General features: G+C 44.1%; 1 protein-coding gene and 2 long non-coding RNA genes across 8 annotated transcripts in view; 2 read left to right on the top strand and 1 right to left on the bottom strand.

The window, feature by feature from the left end:
• Positions 1-1,076: 1,076 nt before the first annotated feature.
• On the bottom strand, positions 1,077-25,620 carry LOC128928377 (uncharacterized). Of its 2 annotated transcripts, XR_008473277.2 has the most exons (3): positions 25,354-25,620; positions 4,553-10,251; positions 1,077-2,094 (listed from the first exon to the last, which is right to left on the bottom strand). It is a non-coding gene; the product is annotated as an uncharacterized LOC128928377 (long non-coding RNA). The 2 variants fall into 2 exon arrangements; XR_013523813.1 differs by lacking the exon at positions 1,077-2,094 and having other exon boundaries at positions 4,453-10,251.
• LOC144578314 (uncharacterized) lies at positions 11,115-20,714 on the top strand. Its single transcript, XR_013523815.1, has 2 exons — positions 11,115-11,263; positions 19,836-20,714. It is a non-coding gene; the product is annotated as an uncharacterized LOC144578314 (long non-coding RNA).
• HERPUD2 (HERPUD family member 2) overlaps positions 24,668-27,792 on the top strand; it is a 48,647-nt gene continuing 45,522 nt past the window's right edge. For 3 of the 5 annotated variants that reach the window (XM_078342201.1, XM_078342200.1, XM_002751325.6), the window contains exons 1-2: positions 24,668-25,003; positions 25,397-25,618. In XM_078342201.1, the coding sequence (XP_078198327.1) occupies positions 25,472-25,618 (147 nt within the window). In that variant the 5' untranslated portion in view covers positions 24,668-25,003; positions 25,397-25,471. Of the gene's footprint in view, positions 25,619-27,792 lie in introns of all 5 variants that reach the window. The other 2 variants (XM_009002033.5, XM_009002032.5) reach the window with 1 other exon arrangement.

Raw genomic sequence — 27,792 nt, 5'->3', positions numbered from 1 at the left:
AGGAGGATTGCTCTAGCCCAGGTGTTCAAGACCAGCCTGGGCAACACAGAGAGACCCTGTCTCTATTGACCCAAAAAACCAAAAACATAAAATATTTTATTTTAAAACTAACCCTTAAACATTATTTTGCTTTAACTCAACCCTCATGCAGGCAAAACAAAACAAAACAAAACATTTGCTAACCTTTAAACCCAGGACAAGATCTTTTAGAAGGACAGCCCTTGAAGCCACCTGGGAGAAAGTTCATTCTCTGTGTTTCAGTTACAGCATCCTTTCTCCCTTGCTCCTTACCTAGTTCTGAGTTCCTGGACCGGTGTGGCATGCTGCCCTGCTGTCCTCATGGTGTGGAATCAGAAGCAGGCTGTAAAAGTGTGTTCCTTCTGGTTGTTCTTCTTGCTCTTCGTCACCCTCTGAGCTGGCCTGAAGCTTTACCGTGGCTCCTTGGCAAGGAATTGCCTATTTATCACCCCATCTCTGCAGAACACTGACCAGGTTCAGGGGTAACCACCTCACCCCTCCTCTCCTCCATCTAAGGATAATGGCAAGCTCTCCCTCCTGGCCAAGTGACCCACTTAAAGAGGTGTTTGTGACTTGTTCCACAATAAAACAAGTGTCAAAAGACGCAGAAAGGCCTGCAGGTGTTTCCTTGCGCTTAAAATGAGACTGTTGAAAAGAGATACTTTTCACATCTGCATGTAGGACGTGGCATGATAGCAGCCACCTTGCAACTACCTTTGAGCCACCTGAAGGATGAAACTGATAGGCTGAGGATGGCAGGGGAGAAAGTGGAAAAGAATTTGGGCTCTTGATTACGAATCAAGCTGCTGAATCAGCTGACCCTACGACTACCCTGCTCGAGAGGTGTCATTATCTAATACACTGTATTTTCCTTTGCTTATATCAGTTGAGTTGGTATCTTCCATTATGCATGACTGGAGGCCCCATGATGCACCTGCCTGTGTCCACTAATACGGGCACCAGTGAATCTCAGCTGGTGGTCATGGGGAGGTTTCTGTTTGGCTATTCTGCAATTTCAGGAGGAGGAAAATGACAGGATAAGAAATCCACGCTCTGGATTTATTTATTGTTAATTAGATTTTTATTTTGAGATAACTGTACATTCACATGCTGTTGTAAGTAATAAGACAGAGCTTTCCCTTGTAGCCTTCAAGCAGTTCCTCCCAATGCTAACATCTTGCAAAGCTATAGAGCAATACCACAATGTCAATTTCTATCCCTCCACCTCACTTCAGAGCATATCCATGTATACACATTTTATATTTTAGGCTTTATAAGTTCCCAGTTTAAAAACAGAAAAAAAGAATGGAACTGATAATCGGTAGTAAATACATATTTGATATTCAAGTTACGTTACTTGGATGGAGCTTTATACTTTTCCAAGGTACCTTCTAGTCCACTATCTCTCTTAAGGCTTAAAACAGCTCTAATAGTGATCAAACAGATGGACAAATGAAGCAAACATCTATGCAGTCAGCAGTTAAGGGAGGTTCCAAATAGGCACTGCCACAGGGTAGCTGCTAGAGAAGGAACCCTGGAGTCCCGTGGTACAAACTCTGCACTCCCCATCTGGGCATGGCGGCAGAGTCCCTGAAGTGTTTCTTCCTCTCTCTAGCCAGTCGCCACCGGAACTGATAATGAAATCCTTCTTGTCAAAGGACAGGATTGGTTCTGGAACATGTGATGTCAGCAGCATGGTGAGTAGTATTACAGAAGCTGCCAAGCGCTGCATAAGATGGTCCATTTGGCCGGGCGTGGTGGCTCACGCCTGTAATCCCAGCACTTTGGGAGGCCGAGGCGGGTGGATCACAAGGTCGAGAGATCGAGACCATCCCGGTCAAATGGTGAAACCCCGTCTCTACTAAAAATATAAAAAATTAGCTGGGCACAATGGCCCGTGCCTGTAATCCCAGCTACTCAGGAGGCTGAGGCAGGAGAATTGCCTGAAGCCAGGAGGCAGAGGTTGCGGTGAGCCGAGATGGCGCCATTGCACTCCAGCCTGGGTAACAAGAGCAAAACTCTGTCTCAAAAAAAAAAAAAAAAAAAAAAAAAGATGGGTCCTTTTGTGCTCATCACCTGTCACACAAAAAAGGTTTGTTATTTTGTGATTATTTCCATGACATCTCATGGGCTCTACTGGAGGAAATTTACAAAGCAAGAAGTAACAAAGAGAAGAGACGGGCCAAAGTTGTATGTTGGATGCACAGTTGGTGGGCATCTCAGGGGAGGGGTTTTGTCCCCTTGCTGCTCTCCTTATAGGGCAAGAGTGGGAACAACCTGGTGGGTGGGAGGATAATCCGCCTTCTTCAGTAACATCAGTGTGGGGTTAGACACCAGCTCTCTGAGTTGCCTGGGAAAGTCAGCTGTTCAGCACCTAAAGGCACTGGGGTCCATGGAAGGAAGAAACTGGTCTCATGGGCTGTTTGGATGGAGCCCTCATGTGGGGATAAGACTGAGAGCCTCAGTGCCAATTGGCTTGTTATCCAGGCAACGCAGGTGAGCCCCGGGCCAGTCGTTACCAGTCCTGACTGTGACAGTGTACATTTACCCATCTTCACATGCCCAGCCCTTAGCACACAGCCTGCCATGTGACAGGTCCATGAGCAATGTCTGATAATGTCATGGTTGAATGCGCTTCAACCATTGCACATAATTTTGTTTTTGCTCATGGAAGGAGAGGAGGGCGAATAATAAACACGGTTGCCTACGTTTCCTGAATTCCCGAAAGACGGCAGGCGTGCACATTGTGCCCCTACTTTGGTAAAACCTCTCTGAAGAATTCACAACTCTATGAGGAGGCTTCCTGGTTCAAGCAAGACTTTTACTGACTTTTTACTATTTCCTGAAACCACTGGCCACTAAAGCTGGTGTCTGGGATTTGTTACGCCCGCACTTAGACACTCCATAAAGGAAGGCTCTGCTGGTGGCAGCAAGTCTGGAATTTCCCACAACCACTGTCACAATCTTTTTTTCCTTTTTTTTGAGGTAGAGTTTTGCTCTTGTTGCCCAAGCTGGAGTGCAATGGCTCATGCAACCTCTGCCTCCCGGGTTCAAGCAATTCTTCTGCCTCAGCCTCCCGCGTGGCTGGTATTACAGGCATGTACCACCACACCTGGCTAATTTTGTATTTTTAGTAGAGATGGCGTTTCTCCATGTTGATCAGGCTGGTTGGTCTGAAACTCCTGACCTCAGGTGATCCGCCCACCTTAGCCTCCCAAAGTGCTGGGATGACAGGTGTGAGCCCCCGTGCCTGGGCTACGGTCTTTTTGAATCTTCAATATTTTGATTGAATTAGATACACAGTACAGTGGGAAGTTAGCCACTGCTTGTAAATTTTTCATGAAAACAATTTGGAAAACGATGCCCCTTACACAGTTTTCTTTAGGGCGGTGTTTCTCATCTCATCACCGCCGAAAAGTCCTTTTACGACTATTTCCTCCACAGAATCCTCTTCTAAAAGATTTTGTTTATAAATAAATATTTTTGTTAAATAATAATCTTCCCAAGAGGAAATCAAAGAGTCAAGAATTTTTTTAAAACTAAAAGTATTCTTCAGGCTGTATTTTAAGTAAACAAACACTTATCTTTAAGTTTCCTAAAAACTTAGAGTTTCATCCCAGCACTTTGGGAGGCCGAGGTGGATGGATCACAAGGTCAAGAGATCGAGACTATCCTGGTCAATATGGTGAAACCCCATCTCTACTAAAAATACAAAAATTAGCTGGGCATGGTGGTGCGTGCCTGTAATCCCAGCTACTCAGGAGGCTGAGGCAGGAGAATTGCCTGAATTCAGGAGGCGGAGGTTGTGGTGAGCCGAGATTGTGCCATTGCACTCCAGCCTGGGTAACAAAAGCAAAACTCTGTCTCAAAAAAACAAAACAAAACAAAACAAACAAACAAACAAAACTTAGAGTTTCAGGGAGCCTCAGTTTCAGGAAAAACTGAAAATAACTGGAAGAATTCTCATCTTTCCACCGTTGCTCTCCTCCCCACCCTCGCCACCAGACACTGGTTATTACTTTCCTCAACTGTTGGGATTCTGGGTATTCTAAGTTTGAAAGCAGAGTTCCAGAAACACCAAGCAGATGGAATGGAATTAACAAAAGCCTGTGGATTCCCCTAGGTTTTTTGCTATCCATTTACCCTCCTTACTGTTAATGGGTCTTTTACTGTGACAGTTATTCCTGGCTCAAAGTCTCCCAAACTAGGGATGATTCGCACCAGCTTTTTGCTAAGAGGCAACATGCAAGCTGGCGTTGCCAACACCTCTCACCTTAGGGAACTGTCTCCTGAGATGTAGCATAAGTCACTTGTCCTCTTTAAATGAATCTCTTCACCATGGTTTTGCTCGATTTCCCCATCCTGAAGTTGTTGCTTTAAGATGGGGGGAAAAAATTCTCAAGCAAGAGCATAACAAAACAGCAAGTAACAGCATTTTTTTTTAAACAGAAAAAGGATTATTTTTATTACTTTCATACATTGCCACAGCACTGTTTGGGAAAGATTAGAATCAATAGGAGTTTGGAAATCTGACCTTGGCTGGTGGAAGAATAGAAAGAATCTGGTTCTTCTTAATTTCCCATTCAGGTTCTCAGTGTTCCAGGAAGCAGTTTGCTCAAGTCTCTGTTCTCCATTTAGCTCTCCTGAATGCCCGGCTTCAGTGCCTGGGCATTGCTGCCAAGGATCCCGCTGGCACATTCAGCTGCCATTCAAGGAAACAGCTCTCCACACCGCCTCGCACTTGGAAGTTTGTCTTGTAGCATAAAACAGGTGGAAGGACAGTCTGCCTTTGGAGTTCTGCTGGCATGTCTTACCACTTCTGCTGTCCAATGCCAAGAATGACAAAAATCTTTTGTGTATGTTTGGGGGTGGGAAAGACCAGATATAACTGGGAACAGCAGTTAACTTGTCGTTCAGACAAGATTCTCGGGGCAGCTGTTATAACTCAGGCAGCAATGCCGGTAGGATGGATTGATAGAAACTTTGGACAAACCATCAACAAAAATTATGTGCTCATGATACTGCTGAATATACTACGGATCGACCCAAAGATAATCAAATATTCGCTTGAATCACAACGAGGAAACACAATCAGCATATTGATCAACTAGGGTTGAGTTTACACTTCCATTTCTGAACATCTCCTTTAGGCGAAGTCATTAGTATCTGTGGGCTACAACGTGAATTGACACAGGACTTGCAAACTGTAACGACATTGACACAGGATGACCTCTGCATGTGCTGACACTCACAATCTTCTTAAACTGACGATTTAGTCCACTTCGGGATGGAATTACAAATTCTAACTTGCGAACTTGCCAACTGCTTGTCCTTTGCCAAAGACTTAAGCCAGTGCTTAGTTTTTAGTCTTGACACGTATGTGTACACACACACACATAAACAATCTTTTTGTATTTTTTTATACAAGTTAGTATTCAAATGGCAGTTATTTACACTAAACTGACACTTCGGTAGAAGATAAAAATGTGACTAATTGAAATAATTCCTGGAAAGAGAATTCTCAACATAAAGTTGTACGAATCTCAACACTGTCAGTTAAATCTCAAGATTTTCTAAATCTTATTAATGTGCATCAGTTAAAAAAATAGTTCGGCTGGGCACAGTGGCTCATGTTGTAATCCCAGCACTTTGGGAGGCCAAGGTGGGTGGATCACGAGGTCCGGAGTTCGAGACCAGCCTGACCAACATGGTGAAACTCCATCTCTACTAAAATACAAAATTTAGCCTAGAGTGGTGGTGTGCGCCTGTAACCCCAGCTACACAGGAGGCTGAGGCAGGAGAATCGCTTGAACCTGGGAGGAGGAGGTTGCAGTGAGCCAAGATTGCACCACTGCACTCGAGCCTGGTCGGCAGAGCAAGACGCCATTCAAAAAACAGAAAAAAAGTTCTGTCTCACGCGGTGGCTCATGCCTGTAATCCCAGCACTTTGGAAGGCCGAGGCAGGTGAATCACGACGTCAGGAGATCCAGACCATCCAGGCCAACATGGTGAAAATCTGTCTCTACTACAAAATACAAAAATTAGCCGGGCTTGGCAGCACACACCTGTAGTTCCCGCTACGCGGGAGGCTGAGGCACGAGAACTGCTTGAACCTGGAAGGTGAAGGCTGCAGTGAGCTGAGATTGCACCACTGCACTCCAGCCTGGGAGACAGAGCCAGACTCTGTCTCAAAAAAAAAAAAGTTCCTTGGTTTTGCCAAAGTTACAATTGCCTCCATTGTAGGATGAGTCGAATGTGGGCGTTATTGACGCAGTTAATGATTCTGATCCCCAGCAAAGTAGAGGAGTAAAATTGACCTTGGCTTAAGGTGACTCACATTGTCATTCGGCTATCCAGTTGATGCTGGAAAGCCGGACACACCACTCAATGAACAGCCATCTGGCCAGCCTGTCTCCGTCGATCCTGACCGCTACCTTGACTTACCTACTGTGTCTCATCTTTCCTCTCGTTATTGCCTCCACCAGGATTCCTGAATTAAAGCCCAGTGTGGCCCTCTGCTGTTGTACTGGCCAATCTGGTCTGTCTTGCCTTGCAGCTGCCCGTCTTTGTCATTCCTTGTGCCCCAACAGGCCCAGCAGCCACTGCCAGTTCTGCTGTTCACTTTCCAACTGACGCCTCAACAACTCCTGTGGCGTCTTCTTCTGCCATCACATTTCGCTTCCGTGCAGGCCCCAAATCTCTGACACACCTGCTCTCTGCCTCTCTTGGCAGCTCTCAGCTCAGCTGTCGGCACTTCCATACACCGACATAGAGCCAAACCACAAGGTAAACTCGTGGCCCTACCACCCTGACTGATCATTTCTCTGACCCCTTGGACGTGGCACCGATACTTGATCTTGCTGGGACTCTTCCTTAGATAGTTTCCCCCCGTGTGCTTTAGGGTAGGGAGTCCCCCACTCTTTCCTGCTCTGGGGAGGGACAGTGGATGGGGCCGCCTCCTGCCTCCTGTTGCCTTCTCTTACCACCTCTGAGCCAGGCCAGCCCAGCAGGTTCCCAGGCTGGCTCAGATTCACTAGAATCATTTATTACCACCTGCTTATCTGCTCTCCACCATTGCAGCCCTTTTTTTTTTTTTTTTTTTTTGACAGGTTGACAGTGTTTGCTTTGCTGGGTTTTGGGTAAAAAAAAAATGTCTACAGATCAGAGTAGATGTAACTAATGTAAGCAGGGAAAATAAAACTTATTGTGAGGCAAGAGGTTTGGGAAAGGTAAGATGAGAGAATCTAAATGCAGATATTACTAGTAAGAGCAAGTAAGAATGAATAGGAGTGAATGAAAGACTTCAGGGGGCTGGGAATGTGTAGGAGTGAGATTGTGAGTGTTTAAAGATTATGCTTGACCATGAAATCTAACCTACTCAGAACCTTGACAGTCAACTGGTTACGTGCCCTACACACTTAACATACCCTAACAACTCATTTTATTTAACAGATAAATATTCTAGAAAAATTAACGAGAATAAAATTCAGAGAGGAAGTCTTCTGATTCCTTAAATATAATTAGTGAAGTACATGGAGGTAAGGCTGATATGTAGATCAGCAAAAACAAACAAACAAAAACCTGAAGCTTTAACATGAGTTTTAGCATAATTTTGTCATATCCCAACTAAATGATACAATTGGTGGATGAGTGCAAGCTCCTGAGAAGCAGCGTGCTAAAATGTGCGGGCTGGGACTGTTTCCTTTTGAAATAAGGCAGTGTAGGACAACTCCCCCAGCAACACATTGGGATTATTCCTCCATGACAAAGAAGGGGAAAAGGGTTATTCAAAGGCAAATCATAACAAATAATCCATTATTCATATAAATTTATATTTTTAGAAAGGAAATATTGGTTAAAAAAAGATTTTAAGTGCCTGGGCAATCACCAAAATTTTTAGCTTTAGCACATGTATTGTCTGTATCCCTGATCACACTTTAAAATTGGCTTCAACAAAAATTAAGGCTTAGAAAGAATTTTAGGTTGTCTTTTTTGAAATTGTGGACAAGAGTTGGTAACTGTGGGAGGCTTAGGGAGGTGGGTTGGGTGTGGCATCCTTTGTGTTACTATAAAGCTCTCAATGTTTTAAGGAGCATTATATTTTTGATTATACTCAACTATTTTCCAGACCATTAATTATTTGTATCTGTGATCAGGAATTTAAAAAAAAAAACTCTAAAATTCCGTTGTTGTTGTTTTCCTGATAAAAGATTGACGAGTTTCTCATTCCAGCAGGAGTAACTTTAGAAAAAAAAAGCTAAAAATATTAAAAAGATTGAGGGGGATTCTGCAGGTTGCAGTTTCAGTAAATGGTCCTATCCTTATAACAGAAGGACCCAGGAATAGTAAACAAACAAACAAACAAAAAAACTACCAAATAATCTGCAGGTGATTCTAACACAGCTTGTCTGTATTAATAGTCCGTGTCATTCACCGACATAGAGAGTCCCTACAACGTGCTCCTGAATCTCCATGGCACAGATCATGGAAGTGGATCCTATTTCACCACGAAAGCAGTATCATAATCAGGGCGGGGCCTATCAGCAAGGACTCAGAAGTAAATAAATAATAGATCTGAACAAAATGTGTAACGTAGGCAAAACTATAACTACATGGCTATATAATAAGCTAAATAGTTAAATATGCTCTATGTCCTAGAAAATGGGCATTCAAGCACTGTGTACTTTCCTTACCAATATATCAGAATGAACATTTATTTCATGCAGAAAATGAAAGCATGTGAGCTAGAATACATTTTTAGTCTTTATGGCTTTTATTTTATGATTTCACAGATCATTGAAAATTAGCACCAAGAGCATTTAGTCCAACTTATTTTATTTTATTTTTTGAGACAGAGTCTCACTCTGTTGCCCCGCCTGGAGTGCAGTGGCGCAATCTTGGCTCACTGCAACTTCCACGGCCCGCGTTCAAGTGATTCTTCTGCCTCAGCCTCCTGAGTAACTGGTATTACGGGCATTTGCCCCCATTTTGTTGCCCGGCTAATTTTCATGTTTTTAGTAGAGATGAGGTTTCACCATGTTGGCCAGGCTGGTCTTAAACTCTTGACCTCAGGTGATTCACCCACTTCGGCCTCCCAAAGTGCCGTGATGACAAACATTAGCTACTGCACCCGGCCAATCGATTAATTTTATAGATGAGAAAATTGACAGCCCAAAGAAGTGAAATAAATTGTGACAGCAGAGTCAGGACTAGACGACAGGACCACTAAACCTCTCTCCTCTTACCCTCATCTCAGCCTAGCTGCTTAGCAATGCATTCACTGCTCTTCATAAAATACAGAAAAACTTTTGGGTCGTTACTTGAATAGATTATTCTTTATTTTTATTTTACCTTTTTTAAAAAAACCTGTATTTCAGGTTCAGGGATACATGTGCAAGTTTGTTACCTAGGTAGACTGGGTGTAACAGGGGTTTTGTGACCTGGGTACTAAACATAGTAACCGAGCCGTGTTCTTTTGCGATACCCTCCCTCCTGCCCACCCCCCATCAAGTAGGCCCCAGTGTCTGTTTTTCGTCTCCTAGTATCCACGTGTTCTTGTTGTTTAGCTCCCACTTATAAGTGGGAACATCGTGGGAACATCGCCCATTTGGTTTTTTCTTTCTATGTTTACTCGGGATCATGGCCTCCCGCTCCATCCATGTCCCTGCAAAGGATATGATCTCATTGTTTTTCACGGCTGCGTAGAATTCCACAGTGTATATGTGCCACATTTTCTTTATCCAGTCTGCCCTTGGCGGACGTTTAGGTTGATTCCATGGCTTTGCTATTGTGATAGTGCTGTGCTGAACACAGACATGCAAGTGTCTTTATCTTTTAAAACTGCATTATACACTCTGAAAATGTGCCTTTTTTCTTAATGTTTCTTCATGCTAAATGGATGAGCTTAAAATCGCAGCTGTGCTTCAGTAAATTGCCTGAAATCCTTCATTCAGGATGTAAATTTCTGTGTAGCCAGACTGTCCAGTGAACAAGCAAAGTAGGGAAAATTGAGCTTCAGGTCTAAATTAAAGCAAACGAAGATTGATGGTAAATGTAGCATTATTATATTTTAAAAATGAAAATGTAGCATTTAATATTAAAAATAGCAAATTGCAGAAGGCTCTGTAGGATTTTGTGTGGATTTATCTTCCCGTGGTAGAATGACAGCTGAGATCCACTCTCTCCCTGATCACCTGTGAGAGTTCTCATTCCTTTCCCCTTCTGAAAAGAATCCTGTGAATTAAGTACATGATATGAAATTAATGTCAAATCTGGGATCCATCATCTTCTATTACTTCTTCCCCTCATTTATTTGAATATTTAAAACAACGTGTTCTTTAACTCATGACTACGTATTTTCCTTATAAGGTGAACTTGATATTTAAATTCTACTCTCCAACATGAAGCTCTGTTACCTACACCTAGTTCTGTGTTTATTTACTCTAGTTAGAGTTTGTACAATGAAAAATACGTTTTCTCTATAACTTTGCTCCTGTTTGAATTCAAGTTTTTTCTTCCGATTCCACCATTCATTAGTTTCCTTAAGCAGATAAGTACATCAGAATGTAGCCAATGTATTACATCGCGGTGAATACTGGCTGAAGTGCACAATCGTATTTTTGTATAGGGGCTTTTTAAACTTTGCACCATTTATGTTAAATTTCTAGAATTCCTTTCTTCTGATGGAATGATGTGGGGCTAAAGTAGGATTTTTTAAAAACAATGACTTTCATTCAAAATTTATCTACTCAACCAAGCAAATGAAAAGGGGCAGCAAAGAAAAGATGAAAACGGCAATGGTAGACGGCAGAAGGAATTGAGGCCACAGAAGAAAGTGGTAGGTCTGGAGTGGAAAAATTAGAAGAAGTCAGGGTGAAGACAGAAATGTACCCTAAATGAACAAATTGCAAATTTAATGGATCTAGAAATACTAACTGAGGTTAAGTTTCTAAATTATAGTCAGTCCCAAGGTTTAGATGTGCAATCCCAGGAATGGTTAGTGGTTAGCTTTTTTTTTTTTTTTTTTTTCTTTTGAGGCTGGAGTGCAGCAACGTGATCACTGCAACCTCATCCCTCTGGGCTCAGGCGCTTCTCCCATCTCAGCCTCTTGAATAGCTGGGGCTACAGTAGTGCACCACTGCACCCAGCTAATTTTTGCGTTTTTAGTAGACATGGGGTTTCACATGTTGCCCAGGCTGGTCTGGAACTCCTGAGCTCGAGTGATCTGCACACCTCGGGATTACAGGTGAGAGCCACCCCACCCAGTAGAGGCTTGGCTTTAAAGATCACTTACCCAGAGGCCAGTTCCACTACTCTGTGGCCGATCCCTGTCTCTTTCTTCTATTCACTAGCCCTTTTGGGATGCGGTGACATTTCTTAGAGGTAGAAAGCTAGTAGCAATGTAGTTTTCTATTTTTCCAAAAGAAAAATATACCACATTCCTGTCTAGTGGTAACTTTTCTTGCTTTTACTGGAGTCATTTCATTATAGAACTCGGAAAATGGTAGCTATGAAAATAGCCAGCATGTCACAAATGAAGAATTTTGGCTTCCGATTTAAAAATTTGAATAGGAAATGATAGGATGTTAAGAAAAATAATAAATGTTTCCCTTCCTCTCCTTGGCAAATCAAATGCCCAATTATCAAAGAACGCAAGGAAATATTGCCTACATGAGCAGAACTCTTTCTAAATAAAATGTCTGGCAAGTAAATGCCGCATCAGTTCCTAATTAAGAATTCTGTAAATAAAGCTATGCTCTTCATCTCCCGTTTTCGTTGGAAACTTCCATCAGAGACAGTGGCTGGTGTGAAGCAGTGGAGACACCCAGTGGCTGCTCTGGTTAACTGCAGCAATGGTACCTTTCACGCTGCATTTCCTCCGTTTCCTGATTGACATGTGTCTATTTCCTTTTGAAAATATAACACTAAGTACCTCTAAATAGAGATTTAATAATATAATAGTAATTGTGAAATTAATGACTTGAGTAGTACTCACAATTGGCCTTAATCTAAAAGATGGAAGGATTTGTGAATAAGCAATATTAAAAAATACAATAAAAATATTGCCTAATTTGTTAAAAAAAAAAAAAAAAAATCAGGCCGGGCGCGGTGGCTCACGCCTGTAATCCCAGCACTTTGGGAGGCCAAGGCAGGTGGATCACGAGGTCGAGAGATCGAGACCATCCTGGTCAACATGGTGAAACCCCGTCTCTACTAAAAATACAAAAAATTAGCTGGGCATGGTGGCGCGTGCCTGTAATCCCAGCTACTCAGGAGGCTGAGGCAGGAGAATTGCCTGAACCCAGGAGGCGGAGGTTGCGGTGAGCCGAGATCGTGCCATTGCACTCCAGCCTGGGTAAGAAGAGCGAAACTCTGTCTCAAAAAAAAAAAAAAAAAAAAAAAAATCATAGTTTTCTTCTTTAAAAAAAACATAAAGGTAGATCTCTTTTCTTGAAATACAAACTTTTAATTAGGAAAGAATTTTATATAAAAATTAACACTTGAAACTTGAAATTTAAACTTGAAAAAAAAGTCTCTCTGACCTCACCCAAACTGTCAACAAATAAAATACATTATTTCAAAATGTAAGGGCTATGAAGAGAATCTGGTTGTTCTTGTAAAATGTATATTTTGATTACTATTTTTAAAAGGCCCAAACTGAGAAATAATGCTAAGACTTGCTACTGAATGAAGAAATAAATGAGCTTAAAATTTCTTTTAAATAGCTTTTTTTCTTATCCAAATAGCAAAATGAGTTCATTTAGAAAAATTAGAAAATATAAACAAAGAGAAATAAAATGCTTGCTACAATTTCACTCCATCCTTTGGTTTATATAGCTCTCGAAATTCTTCTTAACACGTGGATTATATAACTTTTTAAGTAGAAGAACTTACTGAACATACTTTGTGCAATTTTTTCCCCTTCATGTTATGAACAGCTTGTGCCTGTGCCTCAGCATGTATTTATTTACATTTCATTTTTTTTTTTTTTTTTTGAGACGGAGTTTCGCTCTTGTTACCCAGGCTGGAGTGCAATGGCGCGATCTCGGCTCACCGCAACCTCCGCCTCCTGGGTTCAGGCAATTCTCCTGCCTCAGCCTCCTGAGTAGCTGGGATTACAGGCATGCACCACCATGCCCAGCTAATTTTTTGTATTTTTAGTACAGAGGGGGTTTCACCATGTTGACCAGGATGGTCTCGATCTCTTGACCTCGCGATCCATCCGCCTCGGCCTCCCAAAGTGCTGGGATTACAGGCGTGATATATTTCATTTTATAAAAGATGCGGAGGATTCTGTCATCTGCATCTGCTTTGCTTTATTTAATCAAACCCTTGCTGTTGTATTTGGTATTTGCTATTATAATCCATGCTTTAAAATCATCACTTACACTCTTTTTAAAGGTAGAATTATTTGAAATTAATAACCAAATGTACATTTAAAAATAATTTTTGAATTGTGAAATACAACATAACATACAGAAAAGTACATACAATTTACATATGTACTTTTTAACAGTTATAAAATAAAAAACCATGTATACACCACCTAGGTCAAGAAGCAGAACATTACCGGTCCCCCAGAATGCACCCCATCCCTTCTTGATTACAGTCGCCTCTATGAGTTTGATATGTTCTTTCAAGTTGCTCCCCAGAAGTGCATTCATTTACATTCCAACAAGCACTACATCGGGTGTCCATCTTAGAGAATTTATAACACTTTTAAGTAAAAAAAGATATTTCAAAAATTTTGTAAACATACTGCTATTACAGATTTATGAAAACTTTATGCATATATATGAATTCATTATGGATATGTGTGCATATATATTAGAAGGCATTGTGAAGAAATAAGAAAAGTTGGTCCCCTTAAAAAAGGCTTTTAAATAAAATAAAATCATAGCTGATTTTAAAAAACCTATGAAACAGCAATCTAAACATGGTTTTTGATGATACGTAAAAATGAGATTATGGATACGAAATAGAGATTTCTAAAGAAAATCTGAAAAGACTGGAAGGTAGTCTGGGTGTGGTGGGTGATACCTGCAATCCCAGCACTTTGTGGGCTGAGGCGGGTGGATGGCTCGAGCCCAGGAGTTCAAGACCAGCCTGGGCTACATGACAAAACCCCATCTCTAAAAAAAAAAAAAAAAAAAAAATTAGCCAGGCATGGTGTCATGCACCTGTAGTCCAAGCTACTCAGGAGGCTGAGGTGGGAGGACCACTTGAGCCCAGAAAGATGAGGCTGCAGTGAGCTGTGATCAAGACGCTGCACTCCAGCCTGGGTGACAGAGTGAGACTCCATTGAAAGAAAGAGAAAGAAAGAAAGAAAGAGAGAGAGAGAGGGAGAGAGGGAGGGAGAGAGAGAAAAAGGAAGAAAGGAAGGGAAGGAAGGAAGGAAGAAAGAGAGATAGAGAAAAAGAGAAAGGAAGAAAGAAACTAATACATATAAATGCTGGGAATCAAAAAGGGTCATCTCCCACATGAATCTGAGCAAAACTGAGTCTCAGACTCAATTTAAGCTGAGACTTCTTTTCTTTCTTTAAGCTTATTTACTGCCATTGATTCCCTGGCATCCTTACAAATATAGGTGGTTTATAAAGAGGATGCCTCACAATTTTCCCTTCCTGAAGTATTATGCTATGAACTGTAATTTTGGGTGAAAGTGAATAAAAGATGGTTATGTTAACCAAAGGATGACTTTCGCAGACACAAGAGGAAAGCTATAAACATATAATGATTATAAGAGATTCTAGTCATATGTGCAATAACAGCTAATACATTAAAATACTGAGTTTGGCAGAGAAGGAGTTAGCAGGAAAATGGCCTCTGGCATGGCCGATCATTAAATGAGAGAGGAATGTGCACAAGAGATAAGACGGGTGCAATGCTGAAATTCCTATGGGTTTTCTGTTTTGCTGAGTAGATAACGAGTTTATCAGGGATGCTGCTTTTAGCTGCATGAGATTCCTAACAGTAAAGACTGATGTCCCCTCACTGCTTCTAAACTTTGTTCCCATGACGCTTCTATGGCTTTTTCCTTAACTGCTTTTGCCAAATGCCCTCCATGTGGCCCAGACTCTCCCAGACACGCTACTGCCTGTTATTGCTCAGAAGACAGAGGACGTAAAATGGTCACACAAAAATCCTACAGAACTGCAGCTAGGAGAAACACTCTGAATAAAAGTCAAGGGCAGCTGGGTGTGATGGCTTACGCCTGTATTCTCAGGACTTTGGGAGGCTGAGGCTGGTGGACTGCTTGAGGCCAGGAGTTTGAGACCAGCCTAGTCGAATGCTGAAACCCCGTCTCTACTAAAAATACAAAAATTTAGCCAGGCGGGAGGCACACACATGTGATCCTAGTTACTGGGGAGGCCGAGACATGACAATTGCTTGAACCTGTCATGTTGAGGGAGGCAGAGTTGTAGTGAGCTGAGATCTCGCCACTGCACTCCAGCCTGGGTGACAGAGGGAGACCTTGTTTCAAAAAAAAAAAAAAAAAAAAGAAGAAAAAGAAAAAAAAAGTCAAGGGCTTTTGTATTAACAGCTCTATCAAATAGTAACTGGTGAACTTAGGCAGATAACTTCCCTACAGCTCATTTCCCTCTGTAAAATGAGTATTATAATTGGGTCCATAATATTTATTGTTCCTATGCAAAAAGGACCGTGCTAGGCGAGAATACACAAAAGAATTAAGACGGAGAAAAAGTGCGAACTCGGCCAAGATTTTTCTCAGGAACTTTGACCTTTCCCCTTGGCCAGTTATGTAACTATGTAAAATGTGTTATGCATGCTCTTGGACATTTTTTCGAGATAAGACAGGAAATATAAAAGTTTGTAACTCTGGAGTGCTAAATCCCTAGAATGAATGAATGAAGTGGGTTTCTAGCATGTAGTATTTGAAGTACTTGACTCAGCTGTCATTTCCCCGTTCCTTACCCTTGTCAGTCAAACTAACCAATTATTCTGCTGATCTTAGATCTGGCCTCAGAACTTTAACAAAGTGAATTAGGAAGTCACTACTGACATAAAGAAGTTGCCGTAGATGCTGGAAGTGACATGGAGGAGACAGTGGAGAGTGTGATGACAAAGAATGAGGTTGTTGTCAATAATGGCAGTGGGGACACAGACATCGATAAGGGGGAGGTAGATACGTATGCCTGGTCGTGTGGGGTCCATCTTATTTCCTGGGGCACAGCTGGGTCTCTTTTCCCAGTTGTCAAACTGAGGGAGTCTCAGCTGGGCCTGAGGAAGGGCAGTAGATGAGGTTTTAAGGAAGGTATACTCTGGGAAAACGTAGGAAAAGTTAGAAAAGACTGAGGAAAGGAAGAGTCATGTCAAAGTGCTGTTTCCACTTTGCAACTTGCCGCAGCTCTCTTTGATAGAGCAGATCACACCTTTCCTCACTTCCCTCTTCCCCTTTTGGCTGAGACATAAGGTGGCTGGTGTACGGAAGGGCCTGGATTCCTCCTTTAATTTACTCTGTTTTGTTCTATGGTCACGTGCATGCGTCTTATTTTCTCTTACCAGATTGCAAACTCTTTGAAGGCAAGTATATCTCACTATCCTTTGTGTCCTCTATAATAGTGACTGGGACGAATATTAATGGAAATAATGGACATTAAATATTTTTGCAGTTGAGCTTGAATCTGCATGCCCCTCTGCATATAATGGCCTTGAATTCCAAGAATATACGTCTTCCTGTAAAACATATCCCCAGTCTTCCACAGTGGCACAACTAGGAGGTTCATCTAAATGGCAGTATCCCCACAGTCCCACCTGGTCTACAAAGAGCAACCACGGAGCTTTACAAAAACGCAGGTGCTCCCCTTACTGATGTACCTCTCAATGCCTTAGTGAAGAGAGTGTCTTACGGGCCTTCTCATGGAATGGTGGAGGGGGAAGGGTGTGCCGGTCACACATGATACAGTTTAACATTCCTATCTCCCTAAGTCCTTGGATTGCTTTCTCCACATGATGACAGAAAGGCTTTGGCATCTAAGCTGTATTAAACGTAGGCTGCGTTTGAGTCTGAGTTTCAGTCAATGAGCCAATAAATTGTAAGAGCAACCTTCAGCTGCATGAGCTAATGCATCAAATCTGGAATCTCTAGCAAGCACAAGCATAGCAGGCTGGCTGTATATTTTACCCTTCTTGGTCTAACACCCTTAGGATACACTCCCACACATATTCCCCGGACTCTGCCTCTATATTAGCAAAGTCTTACAATTCTTTTGGAGTGTAAGCTAGTTCTTCCTGGGTCATAGTGTGTGGCTGTCCCCGTGGGGTATGCTGAGATGTAACTGTGGTTATAGGTCTCGTGGTGATAGTGAGTGGTTATGATAGGTCCTGCAAAGGAACATCCTCTTTTAGCAACTCTTCCCCAAGTGAGGTTATCACAGAGCTTTCAGGCAAACACAGGTTAGTCTCCAGAGGGCAAGCTACTTTCACTAATAGGCAAAGCTTAGAGAGACATGGAATTTCAAGACTGTCAGCATCATCTGGGTCCAAGGAGATGGCCTTATTCCAATTTTCAGGTCTCCATTCTTTTCCAATAAATGGCTTATAATACACAGACACACACACACATACACGTGTGCATATGTATATTACATATATACACATACATAGTGATGTGACTGTGAATTTAACTATTACTATAATTCAGCAACGCTTAAAATAAAATTTACTGGTTGATTTTCAACAGTATCACCACTATGTCTGCAAGAAGTAAAAGGCTCTTTGCAGTTCTGGTCTTACTCTGTGACTTGAGCTGAGAGTTGAAAGACATAAGGTTGTCATTTTCTATCTATAAGTGCTTAAGGGCACCCAGAAAGATCTATCCCATACCACTGTCCTTATTGTCATCTAATTGTCAAATGCATCAACTGCTGAGGCAGTCACTGCTTCAGCTGGCATGTCATCACCATCAACCACAGATGATGGTCTGATCAACTGTAATGCCCCTGCATGCCATACACATTTCCAGCATCTCATTTTCCTCTGAGGAAGAACTCAGCCAAAGGGAATGACCAAACCGATTCGTAAATTTTATCTTCATTGTCCATCTCCTGGGACCACTTCTGATACCAATTCTGTATCAACCAGTGTTCAACAATGAGGCAGAAATCACACCATGGTTTGAACATGGAAGGTAAAGTGTAAAGAATGATCACTTATAGGCTGGGCATGGTGGTTCACGCCTGTAATCCTAGCACTTTGGGAGGCCAAGGAAAGCAGGTCATCTGAGGTCAGGCAAGACCAGCCTGACCAATATGGTGAAACCCTTTCTCCACTGAAAATACAAAAATTAGTCGGGTGTGGCAGCACATGCCTGTAATCCCAGCTACCGAGAGGCTGAGACAGGAGAATCACTGGAACCTGGGAGGCGGAGGCTGCAGTGAGGTGGGATTGCGCCACTGCACTCCAGCCTGGGTGACAGAGTAAGACTCTGTCTCAAAAAAGAAAAAAAAAGAATTATCACACATAACGGAGAATAGAGTAATAAGGAGATGGCTAGAGAGAAGCAAAGCAGATTCTGAAGAATACAGGAGTAGCAGATACAGGGGTAAGCCACTGCCCTCAGGGAAGAGGGACTCACTGACGAAGTTCAGTGACTGGGGCTCACTGAGTGTCAGAGACATTTGCTGAGGTGCGAAGCTGGCCAAGGGGTGCGAGGGGAAGCCGTTCATGGAGGGTGCTGTACCAGTGGTACTACTGGTATTAGTGGTACTCCACTGCAAAGCCGCCTGAAGGGTGCTGGGGAAAGCTCTTCATAACAGTCGCCTGCAAAGTTACCTGAGAGCGTTCCTGGAGAAGTTGTTCATGGGAGGTGCCCTACACTGTTGGCCACCGGGCACTGCTGGAACTGGGTGCTCCAGAAGCCAAATGAACTGTAAGAACCTGCCTACAGGAGCCCCTACACTGTACAGATAGAGAAATGTCCCTCCAGTGCTCTCCACTGACAAAGCTTTGTCATGGCTGCTGGAAAGGAGAACTTTTATAGAAGTTATCTATATCACAAAGCAGACGATGATGCGTGTATCTGGAGCCTTGAGGGCATAATCTGGTGATTGGCTCAGTATCCCATTTCCTTTAACTGGAAAAACCTCAATGGGAACTGGATTTCATTAGGGCTCTGAAAGTCGCTACACTCTGAAAGCCTCTTTGAGAAGCTGATACAAGCTATGGGCTCTACTTTAGATAAGTGCCATGTGTATACGCACGCACAGTACTATAGATAATTTGGGGGTATACGCATCTTGGCCATCTATCTCTGAACCCAGATTGAAAACTCCTAGGGTAGGCCAATGACTCTTCTCCGGGTTCATTTCAATTTAGTGATTGTTTTCTTAACTTTGTTTGAATGTAGTAGCAAATGTTTCTCCAAACTCTGTTAAACTATATTTGCTTTTTAGCAATAACAACCAACATTTGAGAAATATAGAATAGAGTTTATATAGTTCTAAATTTGGAGGAGATTGGTGAAAGGCCTTTAGAAAGAATGCTGAATGCCAGCAGAAGGGCAAGCAACTGTGAAACAGTTGCAACACTGGTGTTGGGATTTGAAATTGGATAGTAGTATATAGAAGGAAAGAGGGATCTATTAGGCCTGCTGTGCTTTGGTAAAGTACATTTGGTAAACTGGCCTCAAATACGAGACCAGTGGGTCTTATCTCCGGGTATTCATGCCTGTATTTATTCTCTTCCCAAACTGACTGAGGGCTTGCCTTTGTGACTGAAGAACACGATGCAGGTGGTGGTATGTGATTTCTGATTAAGTCATAAGAGGCATTCCATCTTTTGCATTGGTCTTTTAGATCTCATTCTGGAGGAATCCAGCTGCCGTGTTTTGAGGATGCTCAGGCAGTGCCATAGAGATGCTCACATGGGGAGGAACTGGGACTTCACACTAATAACCAGCACCGGCATGCCAGCCTTGGGAGACACCGGGAGAGGACTCTTCCAGTCCCAATCAAGTCTCCAGATGACTGAATGCCACCTCAAATCTTGACTGCAATGCCGTAAGAGCCTCAAACCAGAACTCTCAGTTAAGCTGCTCCCAAATTTCTGACCGACAGTTTTGGAGGCAATTTGTTTTACAGTAATAGACAACTAACATATACACTCAGGTAAAAACTCTCAGAGGGTGAACAGTGTAAGTGATTTGCCCTCCTTCCCCTACTGCTCCTCCTCTGGTCACCTAAAACAGCCTCAGTGAGATGGTGTTTGGCTACCGTATTGTCCAATTGCCATCCTAAGTAAGTCACTGGCCGTACCTAGAAGACTGATCTAGACCTCTAAGATGTTCCTGAATGCCTTTTCCTCCTGCATGTGTCTTGTTACCCATGATTTTCTTTAAGTAATAAAGTTCTGTGTAGTGGAAAGAGTGTGCATTACGCTGGAGACAGAACTCTATTTCAAACTTACTGTGTGCTTTTGGGCGAGATCTTGACCCTTTCTGAGCCTCACTATCCCTCAGGGCTGTTCTGAGAATTTATTAGATGACATTTAATTCAAAACACCCATTTGGCATTTAATGAATGGTTTTGTTTCATTTCCTACAAGATGACTTATGATCAAACATCTGGGACCAATTACGATTTTTAAAGTGCAGTGTTGAAATGAGCTAATTTTCCTAGGCTTCCAGTATAGGTTTCCATTTTTTAAAAACAATAAACTTGATTGCGATTTGATTAGATGCTTTGTGATGCAGCCTCTTTAAAAACACTGACAAGGATGGTGAAAGTGGAAATGAATGGATTCAGAAGCCAGATGGCCAACATCATCTCTGAAACTTGCAACCGCAAGGTCATCACTTGATTCAAGTCTTTCCTTCCAAGAGAGCTATCAAACAAACTCAAACTACACCATTCAACGTAGGAAAAGTACTCTAGCTTCCTGGAGGGTACTCCAAATTTCCGTAAGAAGAGCTCAATGACAAGCACTTTCTTTGAATTTTTAAAAGAACCTGGTATCTCACTGAATGAATCAATATGTTTTCTTCTTGTTTTTTTGAGATGGAGTCTCACTCTGTTCCCCAGGCTGGAGTGCAGTGGTGTGATCTCAGCTCACTGCAACCTCCGCCTCCTGGGTTCAAGATATTCTCCTGCCTCAGCCTCCTGAGTAGCTGGACTACAGGTGTGTGCCACCACGCCCAGCTAATTTTTGTATTTTTAGTAGAGATGGGGTTTCACCATGTTGGCCAGGTTGGTCTTGAACTCCTGACCTCAAGCGATCTGCCTGCCTCGGCCTCCCAAAGTGCTGGGATGACAAGGTGTAAGCCACGTGTCCAGCTGTTTTCTAGCTATCCTCTTTTCCACCTCAAAGAAGTGGAAGTAGACAAACATCCCATAAATACATAGAAATCAATTTTTATTATTTACAAATAATTTTCTTCAAATTTACATTTTCTTTGTTAACAAAGAGAGCCACCTCACAGTCAGAAATCACTGAATTGCTAAACTTAGTGTACTGAATAGTTAATATCATTGAAGCAGAGAAGTATTAATTTTTTAATTTTTTATTTCCATAGTTTTTTGGGGAACAGGTAGTATTTAGTTACATAAATTCTTTAGTGATTTGTAAGATTTTGGTGCACCCATCACCGGAGCAGTATACACTGAAACTAATTTGTAGTTTATATATCCCTTCCCTCCTTCCCACCCTTGCCCTCCAAGTCCCTAAAGTCCATTGTATCATTCTTATGCCTTTGCATCTTCATAGCTTAGGGACTTATGAGAACATACGATGTTTAGTTTTCCATTCCTCAGTTGAAGTATTATATTTATTATTAATGATCACGGCTCTTTTGTTATCGATTACCTTGGTACTCTTAAGAATTTTCATGTTATCAGCTTTTTTTTGAGACTGAGTCTCACTCTGTCGATTAGGCTGGAGTGCAGTGACACAATCTCAGCTCGCTACTATCTCTGTATTCCAGGTTCAAGCAATTCTCCTGCCTCAGCCTCCCCAGTAGCTGGGATAACAGTCATGCACTACCGCGCCTAGTTTTTTGCATTTTTAGTAAAGATCGGTTTCACCATGTCAGCCAGGCTGGTCTCAAATTCCTGACCTCAGCTGATCCACCTGCCTCAGCCTCACAGTGTCGGGATTACGGGTGCGAGCCACCATGCCTGGCCTGGGCCGTCTTTAGTAACAAATGATAACTGAGCTGGGCAACTGTTCTTTGACATTTCCAGTTCTTACCTGTTAACATGTACAGTGACTTAAACAGGCTGCTCCAGGGACAGCCTCTCCCCAACTGCTGCTGTCTTGTGTCTCTTCATTGGTCATTATTTTTCCTAGCCCAAATTCCAGGTCAAACACTATCAATATTCTGGGGACCACCCTTTCACACACTGCTCTGTACACACACCTGTTTACACATATTTTAACAGGAATGGGATATGTACATACTGCTGTCATCATGGCCAAGTTCAACAGCATCAGAAGGATTTTCAGGCACTTAATTCAAGTGGCTGTAAAGTTAAAAGTCCTTTTTTCTGTTACAGTATCATCTTCGGACCCTTATATTCCAATTTCTTGTGTTCATTACAATTTTATTTTTACTTTTTATTATTTTTTGAGACAGAGTCTCACTAACACCCAGGCTGGAGTGCATGGTGCAGTCTCAGCTCACTGCAACCTCTGCCTTCTGGGTTCAAGCAGTCCTCCCACCTCAGCCTCCAGAGCAGCTGGAACCACAGGCATGCACTGCCACGCCTGACTGATTTCTGTATTTTTTGTAGAGACAGGGTTTCTCCATGTTGCCCAGGCTGGTCTTGAACTTTTGAGCTCAAGCAATCTGCCTGCCTCAGCCTTCTGAAGTGCTGGGATTACAGGCAAGCCACTGCGCCCAGCCTTCATTACAATTTTAAATGTTTTATCCCATGTTAGCAAACCTTTGACAGACTCCGTTATGAACAGTATTCATCACTGTGAAACGCACATTCTGTCTTAATATTTACAATTAGGGTAACTTCATTAACAATATACATTTCATGGTGTCAAACAACATTGCCACATCACTTCTAAAGGACTCCTGGAAGTCGGAGTCACAGGCATGTGACAATGGCTGCAGAACCGGGTGGTGAAAGTTGTGATAACTTTATGGCTTAAACAGGAATTGGATCAAAAACAAAAAGTCTTAGGGAAGACAGCCTAGGGCTTGCCTGGCGGCACAACAATGCCACCAAGTACCCTGCGTCTTTACATTTTTCTGCTCTGCCATCCTTGGCATGCAGGCCGCTGTTCTCCTGTTTGTTGCTTCAGGAGTGAACTATGCGTGCTGTGGCTCTTCACTTTCCTCCAGGAAGGAAGGCAGGTGTAGGGCAAAGATGAGCTCTGATTCGCAGAACCTGTCCACCGAAACGCTTTCTTAGAAGCTTTCAACTCATTGGCTACAAGTGTGTCAAATGGCTGCCCCTTTCTGCAAGGGAGTCTCAGAAAATAACTTTGGCTAGCATTAAAGTTCTATTAGCGTGACTGGGTAGACAAAGAGGAGTCTGCTACAGGAAGCCAGTATCACAGCGAGTTGTTATTCCATGACTGGAAACAAAGGACACTTCACTCGTAACTCCAGATGTGCAGTTGATAGAGTACGGCTAAGATATGGTATGTGTTTTACCATGAAGAGCAAGGTTAGGGAGGGTAGGGTGTAAGAGATCCTGCTGCATTAGCAGTTGAGAGGAAGAATTTCCCCCAGTCTCAAATTCAGTGGTAGGTACCTCGAAGTCCTTCTGAAGCTGAGAAGGAAAGAGACAAGCTCGCGAAGCCCCCTGTATTATCTGTTCCTTAATGGAAGTCGGGAGCTGTGAAAATGCACATCTAACAACCCTTAACTTACTATACAGACCCCTAAACCTCAGCAGAAACTGAAGAAAGGTCGGCTGTGGGCAACAGACTTAACCTTTCGTTCTTACGTCTAAGTTACAAAATAGAAAATAATACTGTCATCCCTCATGTCCCACAGTACTGAACACGCAGTAGGTGCTCAATGAATACTTGTCGATTAAGGGGAAACTGACACCTGGGGGCTGGCACACGCGAGAACTGCACCACGCTTTGCACTCATAGCTCATTTACTCATCAGCGTGCGGTCAGGTAGGCATTACTGTCCCCATTCGAGTCAACGGAGGCCCAGCAAGGACCGCCGGGGTCCCCCGGGAAGTAGAGGAAGACTTCCCGTTTAACCAAAAGCCTGTACTCCTTACTCATGTACCCCACGGCTTCTCTGCCACAGCTCCTGGCACCGTGCTTTGCAGACAGACGACGCTCAACACATTTTCCGAGTGCGGTTCAGCACCAGGAAGGGCACCATCTTTTGCAGAGACGACTCTTGGGACGGAGAAGGACTTCCCAAATCTTCAGGGTGCGGCCGAGACAGGGTAGGCTGGCGCCGGCCGAGGTAGTGGTAGGCCTTAGGGCAGCCGGGGCCGGGGCCGAGCGAACGGCCGGGAGGGAGAGGCTCCGAGGGGCCCGACCTGCCGCTGGCGACGCAGCACCGGGCGGCGAGTGTCCCGGGCAGCCCGAGCGCGGCGGGCGGGGAGGGGCGGCGGCGGGGCCGGCAGGGCCACGTGTAGGGGGCGTGCCGCCGGTGACGCACTTCCGCCCGGCCTGTTCCGGCTTAAAGGGGCCGCGGCCCTTCCTCACAACAACAACAAAATCGGCGCGCCCGCGGCCGGCTCCACGGCCCCGGTCCCCGCCCTCCCGCCACCTGCAGTCGCCTCGGCCGCACCCGGCCCGGCCCTGCTTTGCGCCACCCTGAGCCGGCCAGCCTGAGGGGTCGGGAGAGCCGGGCCGCGCCCGTCGGCCAACTTCTCTCACTGCCGCCCGCGCCGCCTAGCGAGACCCGGGGCTGGGCCGTGGCCGCCGCCGCGCAGCAGGAAGGGAGCGGCAGCCGCGGAGAACGCCCCTCGGACGGTGTGGCCGGCGGCCCTGCTGGGCGCGGAGGGCGGCGGTGGCGGGCCCCGCGGCCTTCCTCCAGGTACCCGGGTCCCCACTGACCGCCCTGAGCCGCGCAGCCCCTTCCCCGACCCGCCCCGCGGGGCCGTGGCGTAGGGGCCTTGTTGCGTTCCAGCCTGCGGGGCGCGGCGGGGCGGGGCGGGGCGGTGACCCCGGGCCGGCCGTCGTGGCCTCACCCCTCCCGGCCTGCCTTCTCATCGCTTCCTCCCTCCCCGCGACTGCCTCCACGTTCCGGAGCCCGGCGGAGGCCGGACCTGGCGGGGAGAGCTGCGTCCACGGCCCGGCACCCGACCCCGCCGCCGCCGCCTGTGCCCATCCCTGGTACCGGCAATGGCCCTGGTATCGCCCAGCGCGCTTGTGGCTGTGACTGACCTGGACACGGAGTACTGAGAGCTCGTTTCTCTCCGCATCCCAGTCGCGCGGGCCGTGACCACCTCGGCTCTGTTGGGCTTAACTGCTGCCCCGCTTGACCGTCCGACTCGGGGGCGCCATGGACCAAAGTGGGATGGAGATTCCTGTGACGCTCGTCATTAAGGCACCGAATCAGAAGTACAGCGACCAGACTATTAGCTGCTTCTTGAACTGGACCGTGGGGAGGTTAAAAACGCACCTCTCGAACGTCTACCCTAGCAAACCAGTAAGTGTGGGAAAGCGGGGCGCAGCGCTCCGACCCGCGGGCTCCTGCCCCTCCCCTCCAGTCCTGAATCGCAGACGTCTCTTTCGGTCTTTTGAGTTCTGAGGTTGTATCTCCTGAGTGTTCGAACCATCGTTAATATTTTCCGGATGAGGTTCAGTTAATTAGTAAGAGGATACAGAAATGCCAAGAGACTTAAAGGGTTGGCAGGCAGGGCCAGGCGCGGTGGCTCACCCCTGTAAGCCCAGCACTTTGGGAGGCTGAGGAGGGCGGATCACGGTATCAGGAGTTCGAGACCAGCCTGATCGACATGGTGAAACCCCGTTTCTACTAAAAATGCAAAAATTAGCTGGGCGTAGTGGTGCGTGCCTGTAATCCCAGAGGCTGAGGCAGGAGAATTGCTTGAAGCCGGGAGGCGGAGGTTGCGTGAGCAGAGATCTTGCCACTGCACTCCAGCCTGGGCGATAGAGCCGGAAACTGTCTCAAAAAAAAGAGTTGGCAGGCATGGAACAGGGACCATTGTCCTTGGACTTAAAGTCATCAACCTCATTCGCGAATGAAAGATGCATTCTTTCTTTGATTTTTAAAGATAAAGCACGACAACCCGTATCAGAACTTGTATTGCTTATTACACTAAAATTCCATTTCACTTTCAGCCTTGGCCCAGAAATATGAACAGAAGTTTAAGATGATTTTTTTTTCCTGGAAATAAGTATGTGGTCCCTAAAAAAATTATACTTACAGGATTACTATATGTGATTCAAGGAGCAAAGAATTTTAAGTTGTAGATTCCCTTTCACCAGCACCCCTTTCACATTTTTCTCCTGTAGAGGATACATGGACATTAATTGAAAAGAGCGCTGCCCTCCACCCCGCCACCATACGGTGCATCCTTTTATTCTTCTCATAGGGCTTTTCCACTCTGTGCTCCATTCTATATCATATCTGGATATTGCAGAGATAATAAAATATAGATAGGACAGCTCCATCCGTCCCAGAGTCAGATTTGAAAGGACGTATTTGGTAATCAGAGAGTCTTGGAATGGTTTGGAAAAGAAGTGTACTGTCGTGTAGAGCGCTGTATATGAAAGTGAGGCTTTCACGTTCTCCATTGTATACATTTTGTATTGTTGAATAAGTAGTGTTTAATTACTAAAACTTTTGTTTAAATGAAGAGGATTGGATTTTACGGTTGGGAAATACTGTTGGCATCAGGCACATTTAAGCATGGATCCGTTTGAAGGTAACCGCTTTCTACGCGTGACACTTGCTTTATGCTCCTGAGTAAGGAAGACACTTGGTCTGTCTGTATTACGATACTTAACGAACACGGTTTCAGGGCTGTGGTATTGAGCTGAGTTAGGCTGTCACGATACTCACGAGGACGGTTTCAGTGCTGTAGTATTGAGCTGAGTTAGGCTGTCACGATACTCACGAGGACGGTTTCAGTGCTGTGGTATTGAGCTGAGTTAGGCTGTCACGATACTCACGAGGACGGTTTCAGTGCTGTAGTATTGAGCTGAGTTAGGCTGTCACGATACTCACGAGGACGGTTTCAGTGCTGTAGTATTGAGCTGAGTTAGGCTGTCACGATACTCACGAGGACGGTTTCAGTGCTGTAGTATTGAGCTGAGTTAGGTTGTCACGATACTCACGAGGACGGTTTCAGGGCTGTAGTATTGAGCTGAGTTAGGCTGTCACGATACTCATGAACACGGTTTCAGGGCTGTAGTATTGAGCTGAGTTAGGCTTTTAGACTTGCAGAGGAACCACAAAAATAGGGCGGTTGTTGCAAAAACAGGAGGTTTAGAAAAGCAATTTTTAGTTGGAATAAGCTGTGTTTATCAGTACTTTGTGATACAAATATTTTTAGAAGGAGAGGAAAAAACCCCTGAGGAATTTAGGTCCTTGAAACAAACTAGTTAGAGCTTCTGTTTATTCTCATCTTTTGTTTCAAAGTTAAGATTTACACAGGGAGTAACAATTTGTTTGAATATGTCTTGATTAAAACGATTTCCTGTTGCATATGATTAAACATTTTTGAAGCGGAAAGTAGGTTTTTAGGATAGTCAGTTGAAAGTCATAGACTTCCTTAATACTGTTCATAACAAATATTTGCCCTGCTATGTACATAGGTGAGAGCTTTATATTGTCCTATTAAACCAAAAGGGACTTAG

Source organism: Callithrix jacchus, chromosome 11 (genome assembly GCF_049354715.1).
Source record: "Callithrix jacchus isolate 240 chromosome 11, calJac240_pri, whole genome shotgun sequence".
Lineage (NCBI taxonomy): Eukaryota > Metazoa > Chordata > Mammalia > Primates > Cebidae > Callithrix > Callithrix jacchus.
The sequence above is the reverse complement of the archived record's forward strand: the minus strand, read 5'-3'. Positions and strand labels throughout refer to the sequence as shown.